At 41.6% G+C, this 27,125-nt stretch overlaps 1 protein-coding gene across 1 annotated transcript in view; it reads right to left on the bottom strand.

Moving 5' to 3' along the window:
* Positions 1-27,125, bottom strand: part of ST14 (ST14 transmembrane serine protease matriptase) — a 1,989,024-nt gene that overhangs the window by 229,231 nt on the left and 1,732,668 nt on the right. The window contains exon 16 of the mRNA XM_044081090.1: positions 18,497-18,768. Coding sequence (XP_043937025.1) covers positions 18,497-18,768 — 272 coding nt within the window. The remainder of the gene's footprint in view (positions 1-18,496; positions 18,769-27,125) is intronic.

Below are 27,125 nucleotides of genomic sequence, written 5' to 3'. Positions count from 1 at the left end.
CTTGGGGGACCCTTCCGCATCATCAAGATCGGTGTCGGAGGTGATACGACTCATCAGGGGAGTCGACGTGCTTCCTCTTGCACTGTTTTTTCTTGGGGTTCCTCCAAGACTCTTCAGAGGGACCTCCAGGAAGGGGACCCCCAATGGGGGTGACCTCAGGCCCCAGGGCTCCGCTGTCTTGAGACAGGGGGACTACAAAGGACCCAGTCTCTATGCCTAGGGAAGGGGCCGGGGAGACGGTGGAGGTAGCCAAAGAAGATTTGGCCAAAGCACTCCTCATGGCTCTAAAGGCCGGACCCCCAGAATCCTGGGAAGGTCCGACCCCCAAAGCCATAACAGCAGACGGCACTCCCGCAGCCGACGCACCGAGAGAGAGAGGCTCAGAACCGAAAACATCGGTCCCGAAGCGTCACCCCCGGGGCCGACCAAAGAGGTCCGTGTACCGAACTCCGACCCAAAGGCCGGAGTAGGAGTAAGGGTAGGAGCCGACCCGGACACCTCCATCGGCTCCACCAGCACAGACTCCAACGGTGCCGAGGCTGTTGGAGGAGGAACCAAGGCTAAAGGGTGGACCATCGGCTCCGAAGCCAACTGGGCTGGAGCCGAAACTAACTTTTTGAAGACTGGAGACTGAAACAGCCTTTGGAGCACCCTGTCAATGTCCGAATCTGACATCTTGGAAGATCGGGAGGAGACCGAACGGGTCCGACTAGACTTCTCCACCGGCTCCGAAGGACTGGGGGACCGGCTCCGAATTGTCTCTATCAAAATCGGTGCCAAAGGAGACTCCATTGTAATTTCCCTCGGTGCCGAAGAGGACTTCAGCGCCGAAGGGGAAGAGTCTGAGCGAACAACCCTCATCGGCTCCGAAATCAGCGGAGCCGATGAAGGTGATCCGCCTCTCGAAGCTCCAGCCATCGGCTCCGAAGCCAGAGGAGTCTAGGCTGGAGGCATCAAGGCAGACCGTTCCGCCCTCGGCTCCGAAGTCCGTGGAGCTGATGGAGAAGCCTGCCTAGATTTCTTAGTGGTCGGTTCCGACGGGCTGGTCGAAGCCGATGATTTCTTTTTCTTAGAGGAAGAAGAAGAGGAAGATAAGGCCTTTTCAAAAGTAGGCTTAATAAGTCCTTTTAAAATCAATTTATTTTTCCTCTCTTGGAGGACTCGAGAGGAAAAAGCGTGACACACACTACAAGACTCCTGAAGGTGTTTGGGTCCTAAACAATACAGGCAAAGGGAGTGATCGTCCGTTATAGACATTTTGTAATTGCATCTAGTGCATTTTTTAAACCCAGATGGTCTGTGCTCTTTTGACATAATGCCAAACAGTTAGAAAAAAACACAGGAAAAAAACTGAATAATCAGAACAAACACACAGTAAAATATAAGTTAACCAAAGGGTATTGGTCACACAACAGGAGGGCCAAGAACCCTCTAACTAAAAACGGGAACTTGATCACCTCACAAAACACTACACAAAAAGGCTCACTCACGAGGGAAGGCCCCTCTAACTTAAACGGAAACCTTTCCCTGAAAAAACAATTTACCACAAAAAAGTTCAGAAAACTCACTCATACACAACGATAGCTGTTAAAACAGCTTTTTGGTTAAGTTTAAGAAACTTCCTGACAGAAAATTCTAATAAAGAAAGCACTTAGCTCAGCCAAGCTCGAGACCACGTCTTTGCTTTGTAAGCGGCAAACGAGATCTGGGGAATTGGTGGTGGTTCATCCTGGGATATAGAATAGCTCAGCCAATTAGAGACTTCGCTCTATTGCATAGCGTGCCGAGTCGGAGCCGAGGATCGGCTCCGAACCCATCAGTACAGAATGTAGGCGAGATAGGATCACATAACATCTGAATTTTCTTCTGCCTACAAAAAGCAATGACTGGGGCCAGGCATTTCATGAAGACTCTGGGAGCAGTAGATAAGCCAAAGGGTAGCGCAGAGAATTAACAATGTTGCTTGCCCACTCGGAAACGATGATACTGCCTTGCAACTTTCCCTGATAGGGGATGTGCAGATAAGCCTCTGAGATCCAAGGTTACCAGCCAGGAATCCTTTCCTAGCATTGGTAGCAACTGATGCAGAGTGAGCATTTTGAACTTTGGAATTACTAGAAGAGTTCAAAAAGGAAAGATCTAGGATAGGATGCCAGGTGCCTTTTTTTTTGGAAGAAAGGACAAAATGTAGGGACCTCACCAAAAGTCTGCTATACACACCTCACAGTCCAAATAAAATAAATAAAACTTTGCAGACCACCACTGTGTTCCAAAATTTAATTTACACGACTGACATCCATAAAAAAACAGAACTAATGGATAAAATCAACAAATAAAATTCCAAGAAGCTTCAGTAAAAACAATTGTCAAATCCTTTTTTTTTTTTGGAACTAGGAAAAGCCTGGAATAAAAGCCCTGTCCTACCTGCTGAACAGGAACGGATTCTATTGCTCCCAGATGAAACAAAGACAAAATGTGTTTTTCTACTTCTGCCCTTTGGTTTGGAGGAACATCTGGGAATCCCTTGGGAGCTGGAAAGGTGTGGAAAGAAAACTTGTGTCCCAGGGACACCGTTCTGAGCACCCATTTGTCATTTGCGATAGAGGCCCAAACATCTGAAAAAAGGGCCAACCTTCCCCCTAAAGGACTCTCCATGCAAGCAAGAACAGGCAGAAGTTGCAAAAAGTCATTGAGAGTGTTTTGATTGAGATGCAGGCTTGGAGCTTCCCATCTTAGAAGTGGAAGCCTGCCACCACCTAGACCTTTGAAGAGTAGCTGTCTGCCCCTAGAAGATTTGTAACCGCTAGTCCTGGAACTGTTCTGTCTGCTGGTATCAGGAAATGTCCAACTCTTGGAAGGGTAATTCCTGCTAAAGCAAGGGAGTTGAACTTGCAGAAAATCTTTAACAGTTTGCATGGACTTGGTCTTATCCTCCATCTTCTTAAGCACCTCCTCAGCTTTGCTGCCGAAAAGATTGTGTTTATGCAAAGGTACATCCAAAAGCTTAGCCTTGACAGGTTCTGGAAGAGGCTGTTCTTTGAGCCAAGCGTGCCTTCTAATAACAGATCCAGTAGCCGTAGCCCTACTGGAGGGCCTCAAGGATGTCAAAACCACAATGCAAAGAATACTTATTGACCAGAGTGGCTGAATTCAACAAATCCTGCATGTCTTTACTCTCTGCCAAAAAAGGTATACTTGCTATCTTAGACTTAATAGCCTCCAAGGTGTGCTGTTGGTACTTCAATATATGAAAAAGGCAACTGGTAGCCCTAATAGCCAGGGTGGCAGAGGTATAAACTTTCTTTCCCCACCTATCTAGATTTCTGGATTCCCTGTCCAAAGGAAGTGGATTCCTGGTAACAGTGGCCTTAACTCCTTTAGGCCCCTGAGAAATAACCTCTGGATCCGCCAACGGGTTCCTAAAAAGAAAAAGATGAGAATCAGGGACTCTAGTACCAGTCAGGTTTCCTGGGAGCAGGGGGAACTGAATTTGGAGACAAAGAATTTTCCAGAAGACCATCATCAACAACTTTCAACACGGGGAATAGCCAGAGGCTTATGCTGAGGTAAATCCAGAAACTCCCTAATCCATTTCTTAGACTGGGGATAATCCTGGCTTTCCCACTTAAAATGCTCCCTGAGGGTATTTAAAGTGTCACCAAAAGAGAAATCCTCTGGAGGAGAAGCCGAAGGGATGGACTCCTCTGCATTTGAATCCTCAAAGGGAGAAAAAGCCTCAGAAATCTCTTCATCAGCAAAAATGCTAGAAGAAACAGATCCTGAACAGGACAAAACCTCAGGAGAAACATCCCTACTCCTTTTAGGAGGATGAGGCTGAGACTCCCTAATAAGAGCTAACAAATCATTAGCCATTTTAACCATCTTTGAGATTGAGAAGAACTAGAAGGAACTGGAACCTGCCTTTTCACAGGCTTACGAGTGGAAGGTTTACCTGCAAGCCTGAAGGACTCGGAAGGCCTGGCAACCGCCGAAGGAGCAGCAGGTGTCAAAGGAAGAAGTTTGCTGTCAGAGCGCAAAACAGAAGCCTCGGAGTCAGCTTAGTAGTTCCGGCTTCAGCAGAAGAGGCGACCAGTGACAGGTCAGAAGATGAAATGGAGGCCTAAGGGACTCTGACTCAATCAAGGCCTGCAGTAGTACTTCTGCGGACTGCAGGGACTGCAAAAGCATCTCAATGGCTCTCGCTTGACGGACGACTAACTTAACCTCATCCGAGGACTTCGATTTCTGAGGCCTGTCACGGTCCTTTTCCTTACGCTTTTTCAGAATATCCGAAGGCTGAAGACCGGTGGATGCCATACCAACAAACTTGGGCCAAACTCAAAAATGACTAGCAAAATCTTAGCCCGGTGACGGATAGCACGCGGATTAAAAGAGGCACAGAGATCACAATTGGGAACATCATGGTCAAGGCCTAAACAGAAAATGCAATATGAATGAAAATCTCTATGGGGAATCTGCTTTCCACAGGTAAGGCAATTATTAAACTTTTCTGACATTCGTTAAGGCAAGAAAAGAGGATCCCCAATGGGGTATTTAGCTGTAGTAGACTTCAACTCTTGTAGTCGGAAACCAACCAAGGTAACCTGCCGAACGGCACTCGTGCATGAAAAGCTTCTGCTTCGGGCTCCGCAGCAAGGAAGACTGAGGAATTCACATCGGCTGCCAACTTTTGTACCGGACGCTCTGACTTCCTTTACAACTGACGGCAGCAGACGTTGCTTTTACTTACCTTTGGTATTCTGGCTGATCAAAAAATACTGGGCGCCGGATAACCCATTTGTTAGGACTGCAACAGTGAAACATGAACATCAGAAGTGGCTAACTTCATGGCACCTATTCCAATGGAAACCAAAATGCATGGCTGCCAAATCATACAACAATACACTGTACGAACACGTACATAAATGCATGGAACTAGCCATACCCAACAGAATCAAGACGCTCTCCTACAAAAAAAAGGCAGCCAGTCTGGTGGTCCCCTGCCATTAATAAACTCTACAACAGAAGGAAGAAACTGTTGTAGAAAAAGGTGAAGTCCCAAGACTGGAAAAATTTCCTTATTAGCCTCAATAAAAAGTTGAGATCCCTCATCAAAACCTCCACAGCCAGCTATGAAGGCAGAATTGTGGCAGACACTTAAAACAACTACAAAGCCTTCTATAGTTATATAAAGAATCTCCATGGCAATACCCACATTTGCTCGGAGTTACTGTACAATAGCACCTCCTATAACAGATATTGCCAACATACTGGCAGATTCAGTGCCAACTTTACCCCTTCTCCCACCCACCCCAAAAGGACCAATCTCGATACCAGAAGAATGTCAGGCACCCAGCATTGCTGCAGGACAGGTTAAAGCTGCATTGTCTAAGGCCAAAAATACAGCTTCCATGGGACCTGACAATATCCCTGACTGTGTTCTACATGAATTACAAAGTGAACTCGCACAACATCTGTGTGCTCTGTTCACTCACAGCTTCACCTTAGGCTTTCTCCCTGCTGAATGGCGAACTGCTAGAGTCATCCCTCTCCATAAGCGAGGAGCAACTACAGACCCTGGAAATTATCGCCCCATTAACCTGACGAGTCTGATATGTAAAGCTATAGAGCACATCATCATGGGCCTAATTAACAAGGCTATAGGGCATCTCCAAACTCTAGAGCCCACAGTTTTGTGAAAGGTCGATCATGCCTTCTCAATCTTTTTGACTTCTCTGAGTCAGTCACCAGAGTGGAGGATGAAGGTAAGGAATTCATACAGCCTACCTTGTTCTGGCCAAGGGCTTTGATGCCATTCCTCACTCAAGAATTACCGACAAACTCAGCAAACTAGGCATCAACCCCTATATCCTTAGGTGGGTTGCAAATTGGCTCAGAGATGGAACCCACAGTGTGAAAGTAGTGGACTCCAAGTCAGACTGCTGACCAGTCACAAGTGGAGTCCAACAGGGATTGGTCCTGGGTCCTCTCCTGTTTGGCATCTACTTCTCAGATGTCCCGGCCAACACAGAGGGACTCTGGCTGACTAAATTCACACATTACTGCAAGCTGGGAGCCATTACTAACTCAAGTGTTGCAGACATCCTACAGAAAAGGCCTCAGTGACACCAATGACTGGTGTCGAAACCATGGCCTTAAGCTTAATGCCAAGAAATGCGTTGTCTGTTCCCACTGTTTACCACATTGATGGGAGCCCACTGAACACTGAAGGCGTTATAAGATACCTGGGGACACAGGTTGACAACTTCTCATTCGACCACCACATTGCCACTGTGGTCAGAAAGTCCTATGTGGCACATCTCATTACCGAGGGTTTTGCATCCAGGAAGAAAGAGGTCATCATGTCTCTCTACTCTTCCCTCATTAGGCCAGTCATCGAGTAGAATGCCCCATTTGGCATGTACCTCACTAGACACATGCAACAGTTGGAAAGGCCACAAAAGTACCTCACAAAGAGGATCCCAAGCCTTAAACACATGGCCTACATGGACAGGTTCAAAAAACTCCAGCTATTCTCAGTCTCATATAGTCTACTAAGAGGCGATCTCTGCTCAACTTACAAAGCCATGTCTGACCCGGTTCTGTTAGAAATGCTACATATAAAGAAATCCTAATCCCTCCACACCACATGTTCGAAACCTCAGCCTCATTAGCACAGTCAATAGAACATGCTGGAGGGACAGGTTCATAACCCAGAGACTGCCCATGCTCTGGAATAGACTTCTCATACATGCCATGCGGAGCACCTCACTAGCCTTCAAGACAAATCTTGATGAATGGATGGGAAATAGAAAGTGCAACACAGGGATCACTCCAGTGGCTCTACTTGATAGACGCACTGGGAACTAACGACGTGCGGCACAATGCCAGGGCACTTCTATGGGTTAGGCTTGTAAAAGCCCCAAGGCCATTAGACTAGTACACACCTATGAAATAGAGAGGCTGTTTCTTGATCAGAGCAGTTAGGGTTTTGGCCATGGGTTGCCTTTACTGCTGGGTGAAGGAAGGAGAAGATGATATTGCAGAATTTTCTAGGGTTGTTAGTATGTTCAGATTGAAGCTTACAGTAATATGTTTTACAGTCTCTGGTTATTATTTTTTTTATGGAGTTGCAAAGTTGTTAAATTCTAGTAGGGTATTAGGTTGCTTATTTTTTTGGCATTGTTCCCACTTTTTGTCTCTTAGGAGCATGACCTGTTAAGTTTCCTTAGCCAAGAAGAAGTTATAGCTTTAACACTTTTGGTCCTGAGAGGTGCAAGGTTATTGAGTAGGTACAGAAAAGTTTCATTAAAGTAGTTGATGGCATTGTCAAGGGGCAGAGTTCTTAAATGTATCCAGTCAGTCTGAAAAATGTTTGTGGGTTGAAGTTGGACAGGTTTCGGGTTCGAATGTAGTGATGTTGTTTATGAAGGGGGGACGGGTACCAGTCAGCAAAGGCTGGTAGATGGCTACTGAGGAGGTCAGGAAGGATTCCTGAATTTCAGATTAGATAGGGATGAGACACTAAGATCCAGTCAATGATGGAGCAGGAGGGTTCCATCTTTGTCTGGCCTTTTAATAAAATGAAAGAGTGCGACAGAGTTGTGAGAAATACAAGATGAAATACACAAAGCAAGGTCTGAATAATCAAATTAGATAATACTGAATTAAAAAATGGCAAAATATCAAACAGTTTTAACACAGAGTGGAGACGGATTTAAAAAAACAATCTCACGGTTTATGCGAAGACTTCAAAAAAATCTACATAATGGAATTTAAAATGTTAAGTAAATATGCACAAATCAAGATTATCCAGAAACCTCCAACTAATTAGCTTACTTCAGACATAGAGGAAATGCTTAATATTTAAAAAAAATCCATGTGGATCTTAAGATAAAAATAATCCTGATAATTACAAAATTGAAAAATAGTTAAAGAAAAATGCTACTGATGAACAATGACCAAGAAACATCTCCGCTGAATAACCCTACTACCCTAATAGAAGTTGAAGCTTTTAAAAAGGGAAAAAATTCTAAAGCTCCCAGGTTAGATGGTTTAAGTATGAATTATATAGTCTGCTTCCATTACGTATTTTAGAATTACAGAATGAATTTTTCAGAATAATTCAGATTAACAAAATAATTCCTCCCTCATGGAATTATTTTCAAATCTCACCTATACTTAAACAAGGATTATAGGAAGTTATTAGGCTATTGGCCCCGAGGCCCTTATAAGTCTAGCCAAGAGTTTAGCCCAAGTTTAGACAAGTCAGCACCTGATGCACCTGTCCAGCAGGAACACAAGTGGAATCCTAGGGGTGTATGTTCTGTTTCCCACCCAGTTATCGAAGTTGCGCTTAAAAAGGGGTAAAGAGATACTCTGCTTGACGTGTAGAGGGAGTCTACTCCACAGATGGGGGAGTCTCTGGAACACACACCTATCTCGCCAACAAGCCCTATTGATGCCACAGACCAGGTTGAGGTTGTGCATGCGAGTTACTAGAGTGGAGCCTGACTTGCGGATATGCAGCAGTCCCATCAAGGTTGAGTCAGAGATCGCACTGTATGCCAAACAGAGGTCACCTCTGAGGAGTATGTATGAAACTGAGTAGAGGGATAGGGCTTTCAGCCTATTTGTGTTTGGTAGATGTTTGAGGCCCTGGATCCTGCTGGTGAGGAACCTCTGTGGTCTGTCCAGCTGCTACATGTGCTTTGCGAGGTACATGCAGAAAGGGGCGTTGTACTCAATAATGGGCCTTATAAGGGAAGAATACAGGGATGTTATCACCTACTTATCCCTGAATGAGATACCCTTACTTATAAGGTGGGCCATGTAGAAAGCATTCTGTACAATGGAAGCAATACGGAGGTAAAGTCAGGTTGCTATCAAACCTGGGTGCCCAAATCCCCCACGACTGTGTGCTTAGGACGTTATCAATGTGATAATTTGTGGGGACATCACTCTTAAATGGGATCATGCATTGTTTGGTGTTCAGCTTGAGGCCATGTTTCTGGCACCAGTCATTTGTTTGGGTGAGTCCCTCTTGGAAATGTCCACATCACTAGGGGAATTGATGACAGCACCCAGCTTGTAGTCATCTACAAACCTGGTCAGCAACAGCACACTGGTTTTGGCCTGCACCTCAGAAAAAGTATATCCCAAACAGAAGCCCCCAAAACCAAACCCTGGGGTACACCACTTCTTATGGGTCTATTGCTTGAGGTAGCTTCCCCTATTTTGACTAGGGGTTCTATCAGTGAGCCAGTTTGCTACAAATCTGGCAACACACGTATTGATGCCTAGTTGACAGAGTTCATCTATTATGCCCAAGTGGGGAATAGTGTCAAAGCTTTGGCCAGGTCAAAGGTAGGTGGTATGCACAGTCTTCCCCTCGTCCATGGCTTTGGTGAGTGTCTCAAAGTAGTCAACCAAATTTAACGGACATGAACTCTCCCTGACAAATCCAAACTGCATGGGATCAAGTGTTTGGAGGTTGCCAATGTCCTTGTTAATGAGGTCAGTGATAATCCGTTCCATGGCCTTACAGATCAGGCTAGTTAGGCTGAGGGGTCTCCAATTTCTCAGATCGGTGGATGCTTGAGATGACAGTGGCTGTCCTCCAGTCAGCTGGGACAAAGCCAGTACTCAGGCTTTGGTTGAATAGGGTAGCATAATGGTGCTGCAAGTTCCTGCCTCAGTTCATGTAGGATGCAGCTTGGGATGTTATTGGGTCCCATGGAGGCTGTAGTTTTTGCATTTGAGAAAGCAGTGATGACCTGCTCCCTAGATATAAGGGGCAGGGAGCCGGTACTGGGGATGGCCTGACTTACTGATGGGGGGACACAGATGAAGTTTTTGCTGAATCTGTCAGCCAGCAAGTTTGCTATATCTAAGGCACTTGTATATGTGGTGTCCCTTACCACCAGTTCTGAACAGATCTGGGTGCTTCCCTTTGAGGTTGCAGACATATGTGAAGAAGGCCTTATGATTGTCTCTAGCAGATGTAGCCAATTTGGACTCGAAGTTTGCTTGCTCAGGCTATGGAGAGATTGCTTCCAATTGGGCATTTGTTCCTTCTTGGTCCTGGACAGCAATTTTTTGTTCCTTTTGTTATAGAGTTTATTTACAGCTGGTGTCCACCAGACAGGTTAATCCTTCCTTGCAGAGGAAAACTTAGTTCTGTCAGGTATTCCTGATTCCATGCATCTATTCAAATGCTCATTTAAGTGCTTCGGTGTAGTTTTGGATATTGGTGTCAGTTCCTACAGAGGGGGAGGGGGTGGTGAAGCTGTTTATACCATCCCTCAGGAGGCTGTTGCAATCAGCTTTGGATAAGTTTTTATATTTGACTCTAACTAAGGAGTGTTGGGGACATAGTGACTTCAAAACTGACCTCTTTATGGTCGGATCTTACCAGGGAGTAAGATACTGTAAGGATGCTGCAGTGGTTACTCATGTTGGTTAATACCAAGTCCAAGATATTATCACCGCTTGTGGGGGTATCGACTAGCTGTTCCAAGGCGTTTGCATTGACAAATCTCTGGGCATGTGTGTTCTGGCATGAGTAGTTCTTCCAATCTATGTTTGGGTAGTTAAAGTCACCCAGGATCAGGGTAAAGGTTTGAATCTCGATGGATTTGAAGAGGTCCAGATAGGTGGATTGGGCATCTTAAGTCAGATTTGGGGGCTGGTAGCTAGCTATCATTTTAATAGGGGTCTTGTCAATGGTTAACTGCACCTGGGATGTTTCCTGTGCGTCATACTGTTTGACCAGCCTGGAGGTGTGTATGTCTAATATACATTGAAACTCCACCTCATTTGGCTTTACTGCCCACAGTTTGGGGTCTGAATGTATATGAGTAACCGGGTAAGATCGGGGTTCTCTCCACAGCTTTAAACCAGGTTTCTGTAGCTGTGCAGATGTCAGCATTTTCCAGAGTTAAGAATGCTTGCAATGAGTGCAGTTTCATGTTTAGACTCCTAGCATTTAGCAGCGTTACATTTAATTTGCACATTATTTAAATTTTTATATCAGTAGTTTTAACCTCATCACTTTTCCTAAAACAAGGCATTATGGGGGAGCCAAGAGTCTTTGCCAGAAGCCTGAATCCCAAGTGAGACAGATGCAGGCCATCTTTGGCATAGCATTGTGGTCTATCAATCGTATCTTCCCAGGCTGTCAGGTACTGAATCCCCCTGGAACGACACCACAAACAAAGCCAACTGTTAAAGTCAATCATTTTATGTTTGTATTGAGGCATCATTCTGGGTGACGGTAGAATGCTGCTTAGGGCTACAGACATACCTGCCTGGCAGACAAATTCAGCAAGCTCAAGCATGTCTTTCTTCATATAGTCCAGGGAGGACATCTCAAGTCATTCATGTCAACATGGACTATGACAGAGTCATAGCAGTACCTGTTGTTGAGAGACTGGACTGCGTATGTGATATGGCAGATTCTGGCCCCTGACAGACAACTAACTGACTTTTGCCTTATCCAGCCTGGTGAGAGACACATCTGTGTGTCTCACAATGGAGTCTCCTATAACTAATATTTTGGGTTTATGGTTAAGTCTCAGTGGCTGTGAGACACAGGTGTGTGGATTTTGAGTGGTACATGGTGTGGAGGCATGTGTTTTTGCCTTGGAGGTCTCTGTTTGGGTATGTTTTTGTTGAGGACCTCTGCATATGTGGGTGTGTGTTGTGTAGGTGTGGGTGGTGTTTGAGGTGTAGTGATTGTATTGACAACCTTCTCAGTGCCAGATATACTGGCTTGAGGGGGACAGCGCATAGAATCTAGGTTCCTAATGTAATTGCATCTCTCAGAAATTATGTTCCGAGGTGGTAGTAGTAGATGGTTGTCTGTCTACATGAGGCAGCGGCTACACTGTCTCAGGATGCCCATATCAACCAGAACAGGAGAAATTGTAGGAAATTGTCCACCTACATTTGTCAGAATCTGATGGAGAAAAGGCCAGGGACAGCTAAGACGCAGGCCTAAAGCCCAAGTGCTTAAACTAAAACTAAAAGGCTTAGAATAACACTTAAATTTAAAAAGACTATAAACAAGCAGCGATAAATGCAACAGAAAAGATGCACTTAAACACTTTAGAGAACAAGCAGCAAGTAGCAGAAAAATCAAGATGAAGTAATAGATTAGGAGGAAAAGAAATGCATTAAAATATAAGCAGCTGAATGAGTGGAAAGGGGAGAGGAGGAACATAAGACAATTCAAGGTTATGGAACTAAGGGGTTTGGTTTTCCCAAATGATCTCTGTATTAGGTAGAATGAAATGGGACTGGGAGGAGGGGCGGGCAACTGCAAGCGCCACCAACTTTAAGAACACAGCAGCAGTTGGGTGGAAGAAAATTAAAATTCAGCCAGAGTCAACAAATATATAAAGGCAGACACAGATACGTAAATAATTCAGTCAAGCAAATAAATAAACACATTGCAGTACTGTTAACACTGAACAGTTAGATAAACTGCAAAAACATACTTATATCAGCTGTATATTTCCAGATTGTTTGAGAAGCACACTCAGCCAGGCACAATGGAGCTTCTAGCAAGATAAGTCTAATCCAGGGCTTGTAAAGGGAAAGGACAAGTTAGTTTCTTCACACAGACCTATTCCATTATTAAATGCAGACTACAAAATACTTCCATTTTCATTACAAGATTAAGAGATATAGTAGATTAATAAACAAACAGAATTTATAGTCAACAGTATGTTAACATAAAAAGCGTAGTAACTATCTTAGACTTGGCAAAAGGAATGAAGAAACTGGCTCTAATTAGCTTAAGTATCCACACAGCTTCGGATTCTGTTTATTGGAACTACTTATTTAAAGCTTCAGAAGCATTTGCATTTCCAGAACAACTTATATGAATATTAAAAAACTTGTATAGAGACTCCAAAGCATACGTTAAAATTGGATCTTAAATTTCTAAAGGATTCACTTTAAACAAAGGCACAAAGAAAGGGTGTCCCTTGTCCCCTCTACCTGCATTAGTTATCGAATCCTTACCTAACAGTATAAGTAGTGAAATTAACACGGATTATCAATCTAAAATGCAGCTTTTTGCAGATATTTTACTAACTACAGGAGATTTAAATTATTCAGTCAAAAAATAGATAAAATTGACATTTCAAGAAGTATCGCAGCTTAAATAAAACTGAAACTTTGGTGTTAAATCAAGTTTAAATATAAATAAAGTACAAATGGAAAAGAAAATAACTAAAACATTTAGGAACATATCAAGATACGAGATTGATTCTGAAAAAAAAAATAATTGAACAAGTGTTGCTTGTTAAAAATGGAATGATTTTTTTTGAGGATAGGTTAGTACTTCCTAAAATGATAGTATTACCCATTTTGTGTGTGTGCGTATACATAAATATATATATTACACACAGCATTCAGTAGCTCTAATATCTGGCAAAAAAAACTTTCAAAGTGGAAAAAAATATTAACTTCATTCTTACAGTACCCGAAAAAGCAGAGAATTGCTTACAGAAATCATATAAGATTATGGGAGTATGGTGGTATTAACATACCAAATGTAGAATCTTATTCTATTTTGCAAATTTTTACTCTAGTAAACTACGGATAGACTCAACTTACACTAGTCAATGGAAAACCATTCAGTATAAATTTATCAAATATGAAAAATTAGAAATATGTAAAAATCCTTTCATCTTACAGGGAAAATAATTTCAATTTTTAGACTCCTAGTATATGAAATCAATTCTTAAAACAGTTAAGAAATAGTTTTTAAACTCCATTAATAGCAAAACGTAAATGTGCTTTCCCATTGCACACACCTCTAGATTTAAGGAATCTCAGAACAATGTTAAAATGATTTTACTAAAACGAAATGGATTAGTATCTTGGTCTGACTGCTTTGAAAAAGGAAAAGCTAAATCACCAGAATATTTAATGAGACAAATTGGATGAATCTGTTAAACAGTTAATATTATCCATCAGTAAGAAATTAAATGAATTTGTAGATAACATGAGGGAAGAACAAACACTATTCCCATATTATATGAATGCTATCATCAAAGATTAACCGACTTTCAAAGGAATTTGAAAATTAACATTTTTGACGCAAAATTCTGGAACTTTTTAAATGGAAGTGGATTGTTACTTAAATCAGTTAGTCAAACCAAGTTTATAGTGAAAAGTTTTTATGTGGAAATACAAAAACAGAATGTATGTTCTTCCTATAAAATCTCCAAATGTTCCTGTAATCATGGCTGCACAGGTAAAAAATACACTATCCAAAGCCAAGAACACAGCATCCATGGGACCTGACAACATCCCAGGCTGTGTTCTACATGAACGACAGAACGAACTGGCACCCCACCCAAGTACCATGTTCAATCATAGCCTCACCTCAGGCTATGTGCCCACTGAATGGCGCACAGCGACAGGTATCCCACTCCATAAAGGGGGAGCCACCACAGACCCCGGAAACTACCGCCCCATTAGCCTAACGAGCCTGGTCTGCAAGGCTATGGAACGTATCATCATGGAACTTATAAACAATGACAGTGGTAATCTCCAAACTCAGGACCCCACCCAGTTCGGGTTTGTAAAAGGCAGATCATATCTCCTAAATCTGACACACGACTTTGAAGCAGTCATCAAAGACGCAGATGAGGGTAAGGTGGTTCACGCAGCCTATCCAGATCTCGCCAAGGCTTTCGACACCATCCCCCACTCTGGAATTATAGATAAACTCACTACACTAGGTATAAATCCCTATGTCACAAGATGGGTTGCCAACTGGCTCACTGACAGAACCCACACTGTGAAAGTAGCAGACTCCAAATCAAACTTCAGACCAGTGTCAAATGGAGTACCACAGGGTTCAGTCCTGGGTCTTCTCCTGTTTGGTATCTACTTCTCTGTAGTACAGGCCAACAAAGAAGGTCTTTGGCTAACGAAGTTCGCAGATGACTTCAAACTAGGAGCCATAATCAAAACTCCAAAAGATGTGGACATCCTACAAAAGGGCCTCGCTGAAACAGATGCCTGGTGTCAAAGCCATGGCCTCAAGCTCAATGCCAAAAAGTGCATTGTCATCCCTTTTGGTAAAAACTCTGTACCCATGAACTACCACATAGGCGGTAGTCTACTTAACACCGAAAGTGTGATAAGACACCTTGGGACACAGGTGGACAGTAGTCTCTCCTTTGATAATCACATCCCTACACTAGTCAGGAAATCCTTCTATTCGGCACACCTCATCACAAAAAGTTTCTCATTCAGGAAAAGAGAGGTCATTGTTCCCCTCTACTCGTCGCTCATTAGACCCATTATAGAGTACAATACCCCTTTTGGTATGTACCTCACAAGACATCAACAACTGGAAAGGCCACAGAAATACCTCACAAAGAGTATTACCGGTCTCAAACAGATGCCCTACGCAGACCATCTCAAAAAACTGCAACTTTACTCCGTCGCATATCGCCTACTCAGAGGTAATCTCTCCCTAACGCACAAAGCTATGTCAAGCCCAGAACTTTTAGACATGCTCCACTTAAAGAAATCCCAATCCCTACGAGCTACACGCTTTAGGTATCTAAACCTTGTCACTACAATAAACAGAACATGCCGGAGGGATAGATTCCTGTCCCAGAGACTTCCCATACTCTGGAACAAACTACCTATCTATATCAAACAAAGCTCCTCATTAGCACTCAAAGAAAAATCTTGATGATTGGATAGATCATCGAAAATTCACCCCAGGGATCACTTCTGTCTCTCTGCTCGACAGTGGCATAGCAAAATAATTTTCTTGGGTGGCAAAATCCAGGGTACCTTTGGCTAGGCTTATATAGGCCCTAGGGCCAATAGCCTAGGACATACCTATGAACCTATAAGTTTAGTAAAATGATTTCTTCAGTTTGTTGGAGATGTAAAAAAGATGTAAAATCTGACTGGACACATGTTTATATGGATTAGGAAAAATTAAACGTATACTGGGAAGAGATAGCATTTTTAAGGGGTTATAGTCTGATGACTGTTCTTTAAGTAGATCAACAATACTAATGAATGTTACACTTCCTGCATCTGTAAACGCCAAACAACAAATATTTTGGAGTCTTTTGGCAGTTGTTAGAAAAGTTATTACAAAAAACTGGAAATGAAACTGCTTTACTATATTCAAAGGATTTTTAAATTTAACAGCAATACTATATAAAGCTGAAAAAGAAGTCACCAAAATAAAATCAATAGCCCATACTAAAACTTTTAGTGGGCAGGATAGCCTTGAAATATTGCTATTGAAATACCAAGACTCAATGTGTTAACTGTAAAAGATAACCTTGATAACTCAATGTATTGCTAACACTGTATAACAGTATGCGATGCTACATTTCTTACTTTGTGTATATATCTTTAACATGTTAAATAAAAAAAAAGGAATCAAAAACATCCTCTAAGGCTGGCATAGGGCATAACAAAGGATAGGTGTAATATGTGGCATATCCACTTGTAACATTTTTTATTTTATATATATATATATATATATATATATATATATATATATATATATATATATACACACACACATTTTGTATATATATATATATATATATTTTTTTTTTTTTTTTTCTGATAGAACGCTCATGCTTTCGATAAGAAAAGGTACGACTCCATTTAAGTGAAAGTGCATTAAAATGAAAGTGCACTTCCGCGACTACTGGTTCACCAAATGGGCAAAATAAAAAAAAACACTACAAAGACATTTCCTGTGCCCCCCACACCTCTGCTACTTTATATATACCAACTCCAAGATCGCACTACAGTGGGGAAACCAGTATACTCCCTTATCCCTACTGTAACGTGTTTCAGTGTTGCAGGTTTTTTTTTTTTATTATCAGTCCAGTGAGCCGGTAGTCACGAAAGTGCACTTTCGTGTAAATGGAGTCTTTACACACACACACACACATATATATATATATATATATATGTATATATATATATATATATATATATATGGAAGTGGAGAAGCACAAATTTGTTCCCATAAACAAATACATTCATCCTGGAGACAGCCTCAGAAAAAGAAAACTCTACAGACCAACTAAGGAAGTGCTCTCCACAGAATCAGAGTCAGGTGCTTGTGAGAAAAATGTAGAAGCCCTGTCCTTATCAGAATCTTCTGATAAAACATTGTCAGAGTGGATTCAGAACCTGCAATAAACCCTTACAGAAGGTAAGTAAATCACCTTTATTAAGGGAGACACTTTCTTTAGATGAAATACTTTTAATCTTTTGATTCTTTTATCTAAGGACTCCCTGCAAGTACCCTGGCCTCCCCAGGATGGACTCAGAGACAAACTCCCATACTTAAAAAATGATTCTTCCATGCCCAGTAGGGGTAACTGGGACAGCTGCAAAGGACTTGGCTAACCCAGGTCCATGATGACTGAAGGGACTACATAAGAGGGTCTTGGGAAAACCAGTAAGTGGTCTGAGAAACAACCTGTGGGCACAGCAGAATCACTCACTAATGGTTGAGGGACAGAAAGTCTACATTGAAGGCAAGAGTGCTTTAATTTTTTTTTTTATACAGATAAAGCAAGAGGAGGAACTGCAGGACCAGTAAGGTTATCCTTGTTCCTGATGAGGAAGAAGCCTGCTTGTCAGTAATCTTTTCTGGAAAGTGTCTTTTAGAAGTTAAGCTGTCACTCTTAGTGTTCAGAAACAGTATACACTCTTACACTTCCTACACAGTTCCCCAAATATCACAAAAGTGAACACACAAGCAGTACTTTTTACTCCCCACAATTCAGAAGTCCCTTTTCACAGAAAGTGTCACTGAATTAAATAAAAATGAAGGTAAGCTGTCACAAAGTATATGCAAGCATCAAAATACACTTAAAATTCCTTTGTTTCACTCACAAGTACAAAAGAATTGAATTTTTTTCTCAAAAAAGCCCAAGACTTAGCTAATCAGCCCCATGTACTAAATAGCTGGTCAGTTAAGATGTTTCCACTGAAATCCTCGTACAATAAAATTGCTTGTATTCTTAAAAAGACCCAGTCCCAATTCATGTCAATAAAACAATTTCTGTGTAGAAGGGTGCCCCAAAAGGGACTTCCTCTGCCAGAAATGGAAGACGGGAGCCGATTATCACTCCTCTGAAACCCAGACATGCTCTCTTGAGGGTGGCAAGAAAGTACTTAAGAAATTGGTGCCCGGCACTGCTTTTCTCCCTGTGGATTTCAAGAAACAGCAGCCTGGGTGCATCCGTGGAGGGGAGTCAAACATTTGACAACTGAACAAAAGTTATATCTTGGGCAGGACATAATCACAACAGAATGAAAATTAATAGCAGCTGATTTTGCTTGGTGTTACCAAACTCTACAAGTAGCTCTGGTTATTATTCTGGGTCACATGTACATTTCAGTTTGCTTCCATCAGCAGTCACAACACTTCCAGCTAAAAAGCATGTATTTAAGCATACAGTTTCCTCACCTCCCTCTTTCAGTGCACCCCATCCTGTCACCCAGGCGGTCTGTCCAGCAAGAAAGATATGAGAAGCATCTGGAAGACAGATAGGACGAATGACGTTGTTAAATTCAACTGGTAATTTAAGTTTCAACAGCGCAATGTCAAAGTCGAAGGTGTCTGGATTGTAGTTTTCATGTGTAATGATGCGATCTATGTCATGCTTTCTTGTCAATGAACCTGGTGAGTTCTGATTATGGAGACCCAAGTATGCAATCCAGTTTTTTGGATCAGAGTACCTGCAGAGTAAAGAGTAAAGTTTAAACCAGTTAAGTATTGCATTGCAGCACAAAATGACACTAATTTGCAGTTCTTAAGCTATAAAATTACTGATAGATATTTGGACCTTTTTAACAAGGTATTGTAAGCTGCAAGATGACGAGAATGGATGTGCAATACCAGATAAAACACCAAAGCAAATGACAATTTAATACTTCCAGTGGTACCTAGATTTCAGCAAGAACTGTTCAAAGCTGCCTTCATAGAACCATTTTTACAATCTGAATACTATGAAGGACCTGGGTTAATAAAATAACAGCTACACTATCTGCACAGACAGGGGATCAAAGTGGCACATACTAAAACAAGTTAGACTGGCAGAGAAACCACAAATCTAACGGTGTGAGTGCAGTAAAGTTAAAAGAGGGTTGTCCCAAAGCTGAGAAAGCTGAATGTATTAGAGTCCCTCAAATTCTAAAGGTTCAACTTTCAAATCAGCAAGAATGAAAACCAATCCTGCTAATAACTGCAACTAGTAAAACAATCACTTTGAAAAAGTGATCCTATTTGATGAATTCATGCAAAATCTAAAAGATGAATGATAATACAGATCGCAAATGGTCTTTACCCCTTAACATATTAACTCCAAATCATAAAGTCAAGTTCACATCTCAGAATGTGAGTGTGCGACAGCTACACAAAGTACACTCCCTTAGGCATTACACTGCTTACCTTCAAGACCATTAAGACCAGAAGACTGCATAGTTTCCATCTCTTCAGTCAAAAACCTTTCAGATTTTACTACTTTTTAAAATATATAGCAGAGCCACTCAAGTGGTGCAAAAACTGCATTCAAGAGCAGTTTGGCTACGTGTCTCCTTAAAATTATTAATTTCAACAAAACTGTCTACAATTCTTAGTTTTAAAGCAATTAAAACCCTAACAATATTTATAATTTTACAACACTGCTACACCGATCACACATTCTTTACAGCTGACACTATCTCGCCTTTAGTGACGTACACTCCTGCAACCTAACCTACATATTCTCGCATCACAATACTCAGGAGTTTTCTTGCCCTTGGTCTTAATGCATTTTTAATTATCCAGGTAAACCACTTGACAAACATACCCATTTCATTAGCCAGACTATTTCCAAATTACTTAACTGACCTGTTTAGAGTTGCATGACAGGCAAATAGGAGACTGAGATAATCAAAACAGGCAAAGAGACTGAGGTAATCAAACCCAGGACTACAGGAAGATTATTAGCAGCTCAGGTTCAGTTTGAGATACAAGCCATTTTGGCAAAAAATTTGTCTCTGGCTCAGATTGCCTGTAGCATTTGATATGTTCCACTGCAAGTTAGGCTGAAGGGTGGCGTGGGTCCATAGAGGAGAGTAAACCTTGAAGTGAATGCATGAAGGCAGGGGAGGAGGGGTGAGGAAAAATGAGGGTAACTCATTAAATAAAAAGTTCAATATGCAAAAGCAGTTGTCTGTATGCCCTACAGGACACCCTTTAGATCCACGTTGCCGCAGCCCTGAGATGAAGAAAGACTGCAAGTGGTTACTGAAATATGTAGACCTGGCAATAGACAGAGGCACTGGAAAGTATGACGAAAAAAAGGGGAAGCTTAATTAAAGGCAGCAACTCAAAAAATAAAACTTGGCCTTTTGGGAACTGCAGCACAAAACAACTGAATTCTTATCCATTACTAATCAATAGTAAATAAAAAGGCAGGTTCTACATCCTTCATCCTCATTCAACAAGCAACTCTACTTTGCCACTTACAGATTCTGGCTGAACAGGGAACCTGACTCTTTTACAATAATGCAAAGGATCAACAGTTAAACAAAGTGGGTAATTCAGCTTAATTCTGAACAGTAATAGAAGGCAAAATCTCAACTCTTGCATAAAAGCTATGACCGCTTTACGCTTCCAAGACAGCGAACTTCCCAGGTCGAGGATCACCGTATCACCCATGCAACAAAACCTTAACTATCATGCGAGTGTTGTACGAGTTCTAAACAAGAAAAATACACACCACTATACAGTAAAATCAAAGAGACAAAAGAAAAACACCAATAGGGAAATCAAAAAGAAGCTGTAAAGTGGATAAATTGAGAAGAAGCCATTAAATACAGAGGAGGAATAGTCTATTCCTTATACAACTGATGCAGGAAAACCTTGTTCCTGGAGAAGACAACTTATAACTTTTTCTTTAAGATATGACTGGATGGATGTTAAACTGCTGCGTAACAATAACTTCCAGTTGAGATGCCTCTTAAGGGTTACAGAAGTTGTTGGCCCTATAGAGAAAAGAAAGTGACATCAACAATGGGTTTACTTTGATGATAATGTAATCAGATGCAATGAACTAACAAGAAGGAAATGCTCCATTTAGCAATTGGGAGGCCCAGTTCAGTCTATGCAAACGAAGTTGATCAGTTTTGCTTAGTGTGTCTTGTTCTGATAAATCACAGGAATGTTTTCTGGGATCCATGTAATGTAACATTTTTTTTTTTTACCAAGGCTGCATATGATAAAAAGGGTGGAAACTAAATTATCCGATTAAGACAATGCTAAAGAAAATCTCTGCCATAAAAAACAACAAAACCTGACTTTATATGGAAGGTGGTGTATGGCTAAGTGCACATCAAGATTTGTATCTAACTTTTTTTTATGTTTCTAACTAATCATATGCATGCACATATTTTATATTGTCTTGCTTGTCTAATTTCCAGTATTTTATTTTTTAGGCTTTGTAACATGGAACTTGTGTGCAGTTTTTCCTGTGACTGTACTTTTTATTCTAAATGGCGTAACTGATTTTAGAAATTCATTGGTTAGTCTAATTTTAAATTGAGTGCTGTTTCATTTAGTTTTCAGTCTGATGAAGCGATGCTGTAACTGGGAAAGCGCTTACTTTTAACGTTTTATTTTATTTTGAAGAAACATTATTCAGTACTCAGCCATGTTAGTGCGGTTTTTTTTTTTTTTTTTTTTTTTTTAAAGAGTGGGCTTTGATCATGCTTGGAATAGTTTTGTTGTGACAACAATGGAGAATAGCTTGACACAATATTGGAAACAGTCTGTTTTGACATAGGTTGTTCATTCTTACCTTGACAAGAAAAACAACTGATGCAAAGATCTGAAAGATTTTGTCCTGTCAAGGCAGTACCAGAATTGACTGCAGACATCCAAGGTATGCAGTAACTATCCTAACCCATTTTTAAGTTCAGGACAGAAAGCAGAGAGATGGAATGGTGTGGCTTAAAGTAAACTCAGATACCACTAAGTATAACAAAAGGATTAGGTCTCAAAGAACTCCAGTGTCTGTGGAAAATGAGAGCAGGCTGACTCACCATAAGCTTGCAACTCAAATACTCTTCTTGCAGAGGCCAGAGCAATCAGTAAAATATGTTTCCATGTTAAGAACCTCTAATCAGCCTAATGGGCTTGTTCAAATTGGGCAAGCGTTAGCTACTCCAAATATAAAATTAAAATCCCAAGGAGGAGCCAGTGGTTTTATCTCTTATGCAGAACTCCTTTCAAAACATTTTGGCATGAGAATGCATTGAAACAGTGAGATCAGAGGGCAAACGTGCTGAAACGGCCAATAAATGAACCTTGGAGGAGCAGTAATAAAGGATAGTAACTCACAAATATTGTAAAATTAAAGAAACACTAGCGCTGAATGGGTGGTGATTATGCTGATGGGACCAATTAGAAAACCTTTCCCATTTGCGAATATACGATTTTTTTAGCAGCAGGCTTTATTGCCTCCATTAGTACCTGCAACATTTCCGCAAAAAACAGGTGCCTAAAGGGAATTAGGACCACATCATCCAGGCAGTTAGTTGAAGTTGACTAGGGTTGGGGTGAGTCAAACACCACTCTTTTTGTGTGAGTAGATCCATTCTATAAGGAAGCTTGTGGTAATTGCCCCGGCCAATTCTAAAAGAAGGGAGAATCACAGATGCCAAGCGATATAAAATCCTGAGGTACTCTCTCCCAGTGACCACAGTCAAGAGTAGAAAACTCAGTCTAGACATGCATCAATTTTTTTCCTGTGTAAGAAAAACTCTTTAAATGGAGATATCTAGAAGTCACGCCAGGAACATTATCCAGTGTGAGGGAGTAAAAAAAAAAAAAAAAAGACTTCAATGTTCACGAAATTACAGCTTGTGCAACAGAACTCTTACCCAAATTAAACTATCGCCCCATAAGCCTGACTAGCTTGGTCTGCAAAGCTATGGAAAGGATCATCATGGACCTCATAAATAAAGCTATTGGAGACCTACAAACACTGGATCCTACCCAGTTTGGCTTTAAGGGCAGATCCTGCCTCTTAAACCTGGTTGATTTCTTTGAAACAGTCACCAAGGCCATTGACAAGGGGAAGGTGGTCCACACAGCCTACCTGGACCTCGCAAAAGCCTTCGATACAATACCCCACTCGGGCATTATAGATAAGCTCACCAACTTAAATATAAACCCCTATGTTACTAGATGGATTGCAAACTGGCTCAAGGACAGAACCCACATGGTTAGAATTGCTGGAGCCATGTCAGACTCCAAACCAGTTACAAGTGGTGTCCCACAAGGCTCAGTCCTGGGACCTCTCTTGTTCGGTATATATTTCTTGGAGGTACAGGCCAACACGGAAGGACTGTGGCTGACCAAGTTCGCAGATGACTGCAAACTGGGCGCCATAATCGACTCTCCAGCCGACACAAGCATCTCCAAAAGGGCCTCATAGAAACAGACAACTGGTGCCAGAGCCATGGCCTCAAGCTAAATGCCAAAAGGTGTATAGTCATCCCCTTTGGCAAAAACAAAGTGCCCACAAATTACCACATAGGTGGTAATCCATTAAGTACAGAAGAAGTAATTAGGGACCTGGGGACCCAAGTTGATAGCAATCCCTCATTTGACAACCACGTGGCCAAAGTGGTTAGAAAAACATTTTATATAGCCCACCTAATCATGAAGGGATTCACATCTAGATCAGGGGAATTCATCGTGCCTCTTTACTCATCCTTCATCAGGCCCATAATTGAGTACAATGCCCCTTTTGGGATGTACCTTACCAGACACCTGCAGCAACTGGAAAGACCCTAAAAGTACCTCACCAAGAGGATCATAGGGCTCAAACAGATGCCATATGCTGCCCGGTTAAAGAAACTCCAGCTCTACTCAATGGCATATCGCCTGCTCAGAGGCAATCTGTGCCTGACGTATAAAGCCATGTCCAACCCGGAATTAATGGACATGCTGCACCTCAGAAAATCCAAATCCCATCGAGCTACGCGCTCGAGAGACTTGAACCTCAGCACTGAAATAAATAGGACATGCTGGAGGGAGAGATTCATAACCCAGAGGCTCCCTTCACTCTGGAATAAAATCCCAGTCCAGGTTAGGCAGAGTCCCTCATTGACTCTCCTTCAAGAGGAATCTTGATGAGTGGATGGGAGATCGTAGGTTTACCCCGGGTATCACTTCTGTGTCACTGTTAGACAGAGGCACAGTATACTAACCTCGAAAAAGGGCATAGCAAAATTAATTTAAAATGGGTGGCGAAAGCCAAACACACTCTGGCTAGGCTTATAAATGCCCTAGGGCAGATAGCCTAGTATGAACCTATGAACCTATGAACCTATAAGTAGGGAAGACATCCCTTTTTCTCCTCCTAGGGCTGTAACAAGAGTGTCTCTCCCTGTTCACTAGGACTCCAATAGAAGCAGATGATGCAGCCAATCCTGTGTGTCAATAGTGGCTGTAGGTGTTGCACCACAGGGATCCAGGGTAAACAAGCAGCATAAAGCCAGTAAAATTTTAAACTTGTTAAAAGTCAACTTTTTCCCATAAAAACACAGTAAAGAACATTTTAAAACACTTTGCAGCTCCAAAAAGTAAAACAGTTTCTCCAAAGAAAAAATGGTTTTCAAATACTTTTAACTACTTTCAAACAGGAAAAAATATGCACGCTCCTGTTTAAAAGTACAGTTAAATCTCACGTATTACTAGCCAAAATATTTGGAATTAGCAGCAGGTGGAGAAGCCACTGACTTCCACAGTTTCAGGTTGTCGTCTGTGTAGGTTGTCCCCTAGCTTGAGGGAGTACTGTCTTGCCAATTAATAGGCCACATGACTGTGGAATTGTCAATTACTACCTTCAGAGCTCTTGGATTTCAAACTACTTTAACTACATGGATTACACAGAAAAAAAGGTCAGCCCATCTCCAATATTGATTTTTTTTTTCAACTTGTGAGGGTGGTTCCACCCCCACAACATGGAAAATTTAGGTCACCTATATGGGGTTCACAAACAGTCGGATGCATCCACTATCAGAGTCCGCATTTCCCCTCAGGGGGAGGGGATTTCAAATAATATTCTAAAATGGTGTTGCCTACCATGCAAACTCTTTTTGAACTGCAGATATCACTGGCAACAAGTCTCTAGTCGGTTGCAGCTACTGATACCACAGGTTCTTCAAGCACAACCGTATTTTCTTCAAATGCAATTTGGCTGGGGGACCATTAGTATGATGCTGATGTACATCAAAACTTCCCGGGTAGCTCTTGCAGGCAAGGAAACCCTCTGTGTACTACAAGAAAAAATTCAAAAGAGAGCCTGTCTAGCACAAGAGACCCTCCACTTCCTAGTATCAAGGAGCACTCCTAGAGAATATCTATTTTCAAAAAAGGCATGGCACCAGATTTCTGGCAACTGAAGACTCCCAAGCTCAGACATGAAATGATGAAGTCCAGTGCTTTCTTTAGCGTACCTTGGAATGAGGTGCAGATCAGGTAATGGCCCAAGTATTAGTACATATGAATGCCCCTTAACTTGACTACAGCAAACACTGCAGCTCAGCATAAGGCAGTTAGCATGGCAGTGGACAGCCCTAAGGACAAGAAGGTGAAATAAAAATGCTGTGTCCTTGCTTCAAACTTTTCGTATTCCCTGCAAAGTGCAACACGTTAGTAAGCATTCATGTACAAGGGGTCAAGGAGACTATTAGGGCATGTGGTAACAAAACAGGAAGAGGAGACTGCGGTGTTAGCACTTTGAACTTCATGACCTGGAACTTGTTTGGCTCAGCTAGTTATGGGTCTTCAGTGGCTGCCTATCCTTAACACCAGGAAGATCCTACAACAGAATTTTATTCCACTGTTTTGTTAGAACTCTTTCTTATTGCTGCATACAGTGAAGTTGTGCGTTCAATTTATCATAACAGTATATGTTACAGTAGATCACAATAGCAGTAATAATCTTTACTAAAGGGGTTTGCTGAAAGGCTGGATGACCAACTTCAAGCCAACCTCCAGAATTTTCTACATATATGCCTAAGAATGTAGCTTCTCCCAGCCAGTATTAGACTGATGTTCAAAGTGGGTTATGATCACACCATTATATTTGGTTCATTTTAGTGGAAAAAGGAACTTAATTGTGCCTCTAGCTCTACAGAGAACCCCAAAGTGCATGGAGCTCCTCATACAAAGGAGGTCTGGGTTGTCATAGGTTGTATGGGCTGTAAAGAATAAGTAGGCAACACTATCTGCTGTGACAAAGGGTAAAATTGAAAACCTTTGGAACTCTGTTTTTCACATGTAGGACATCACTTTTGTGTGGTATTGGAATAAGGGTGTGGGAACCTGTATTTTGCCAGTGATTTCCTACTCAAACGCATACTGCTCTGTAAGTTGCACATACAACTGCACTATACTCATCATGGGGACTACCACTGCAGTAACATTCCTTACTCCAGTAAAGAGTATTGAATCTATTCAACAAAAGATGGTAAGGGATCACAATTGTCCCTGAAGAACTGCAGAGAAGCTAAGTTGCTTTTGGACTAGATATCTAGTTTGAAATATTTGAAAACTGTGGGGATGGATGCCCAGTCACAGCCTCACAGATGCTTTGGGCCAAAGTGTCAGACTTGCAGCAGAGGACAATGCAGCAGACTGACCCGAATGAAATTTTATCTGGTAGTGCACATTCTGTATGGACAACAAACACCTTATCTCCTTGTCTAACTTCTTTTTGTCCTAGAAGGAACAAGACAACCTTGGCTTCTATATGCCTGACAACTATACAAAGACCGTAGACCCCAAAATCTGTCTTGGGTTCCGAGTTGTTCTCTGGCATCAATGGGAAAATTGCTTCTATTTTGTTAGTAAGATTTGCTTATATTTAGAATCCAGTCCTTCCATCAAGCACATCTTCAAAATTTGTTTCTCTAAAGGGAATTTGAGATAAATTATTCAAGCTGTCAGCCTGATTGTCTTGATTTGTGTATGAGTGAACCATGTTTTGGTTCTGAAGCATCCAGCATCAGAAGGCCTAACAATACTGAGGAAGGAA

Source organism: Protopterus annectens, chromosome 8.part0 (genome assembly GCF_019279795.1).
Source record: "Protopterus annectens isolate FY-2018-M chromosome 8.part0, PAN1.0, whole genome shotgun sequence".
In the NCBI taxonomy this organism is placed as follows: Eukaryota; Metazoa; Chordata; order Ceratodontiformes; family Protopteridae; genus Protopterus; species Protopterus annectens.
This window is presented reverse-complemented; position numbering and strand designations above follow the sequence as displayed.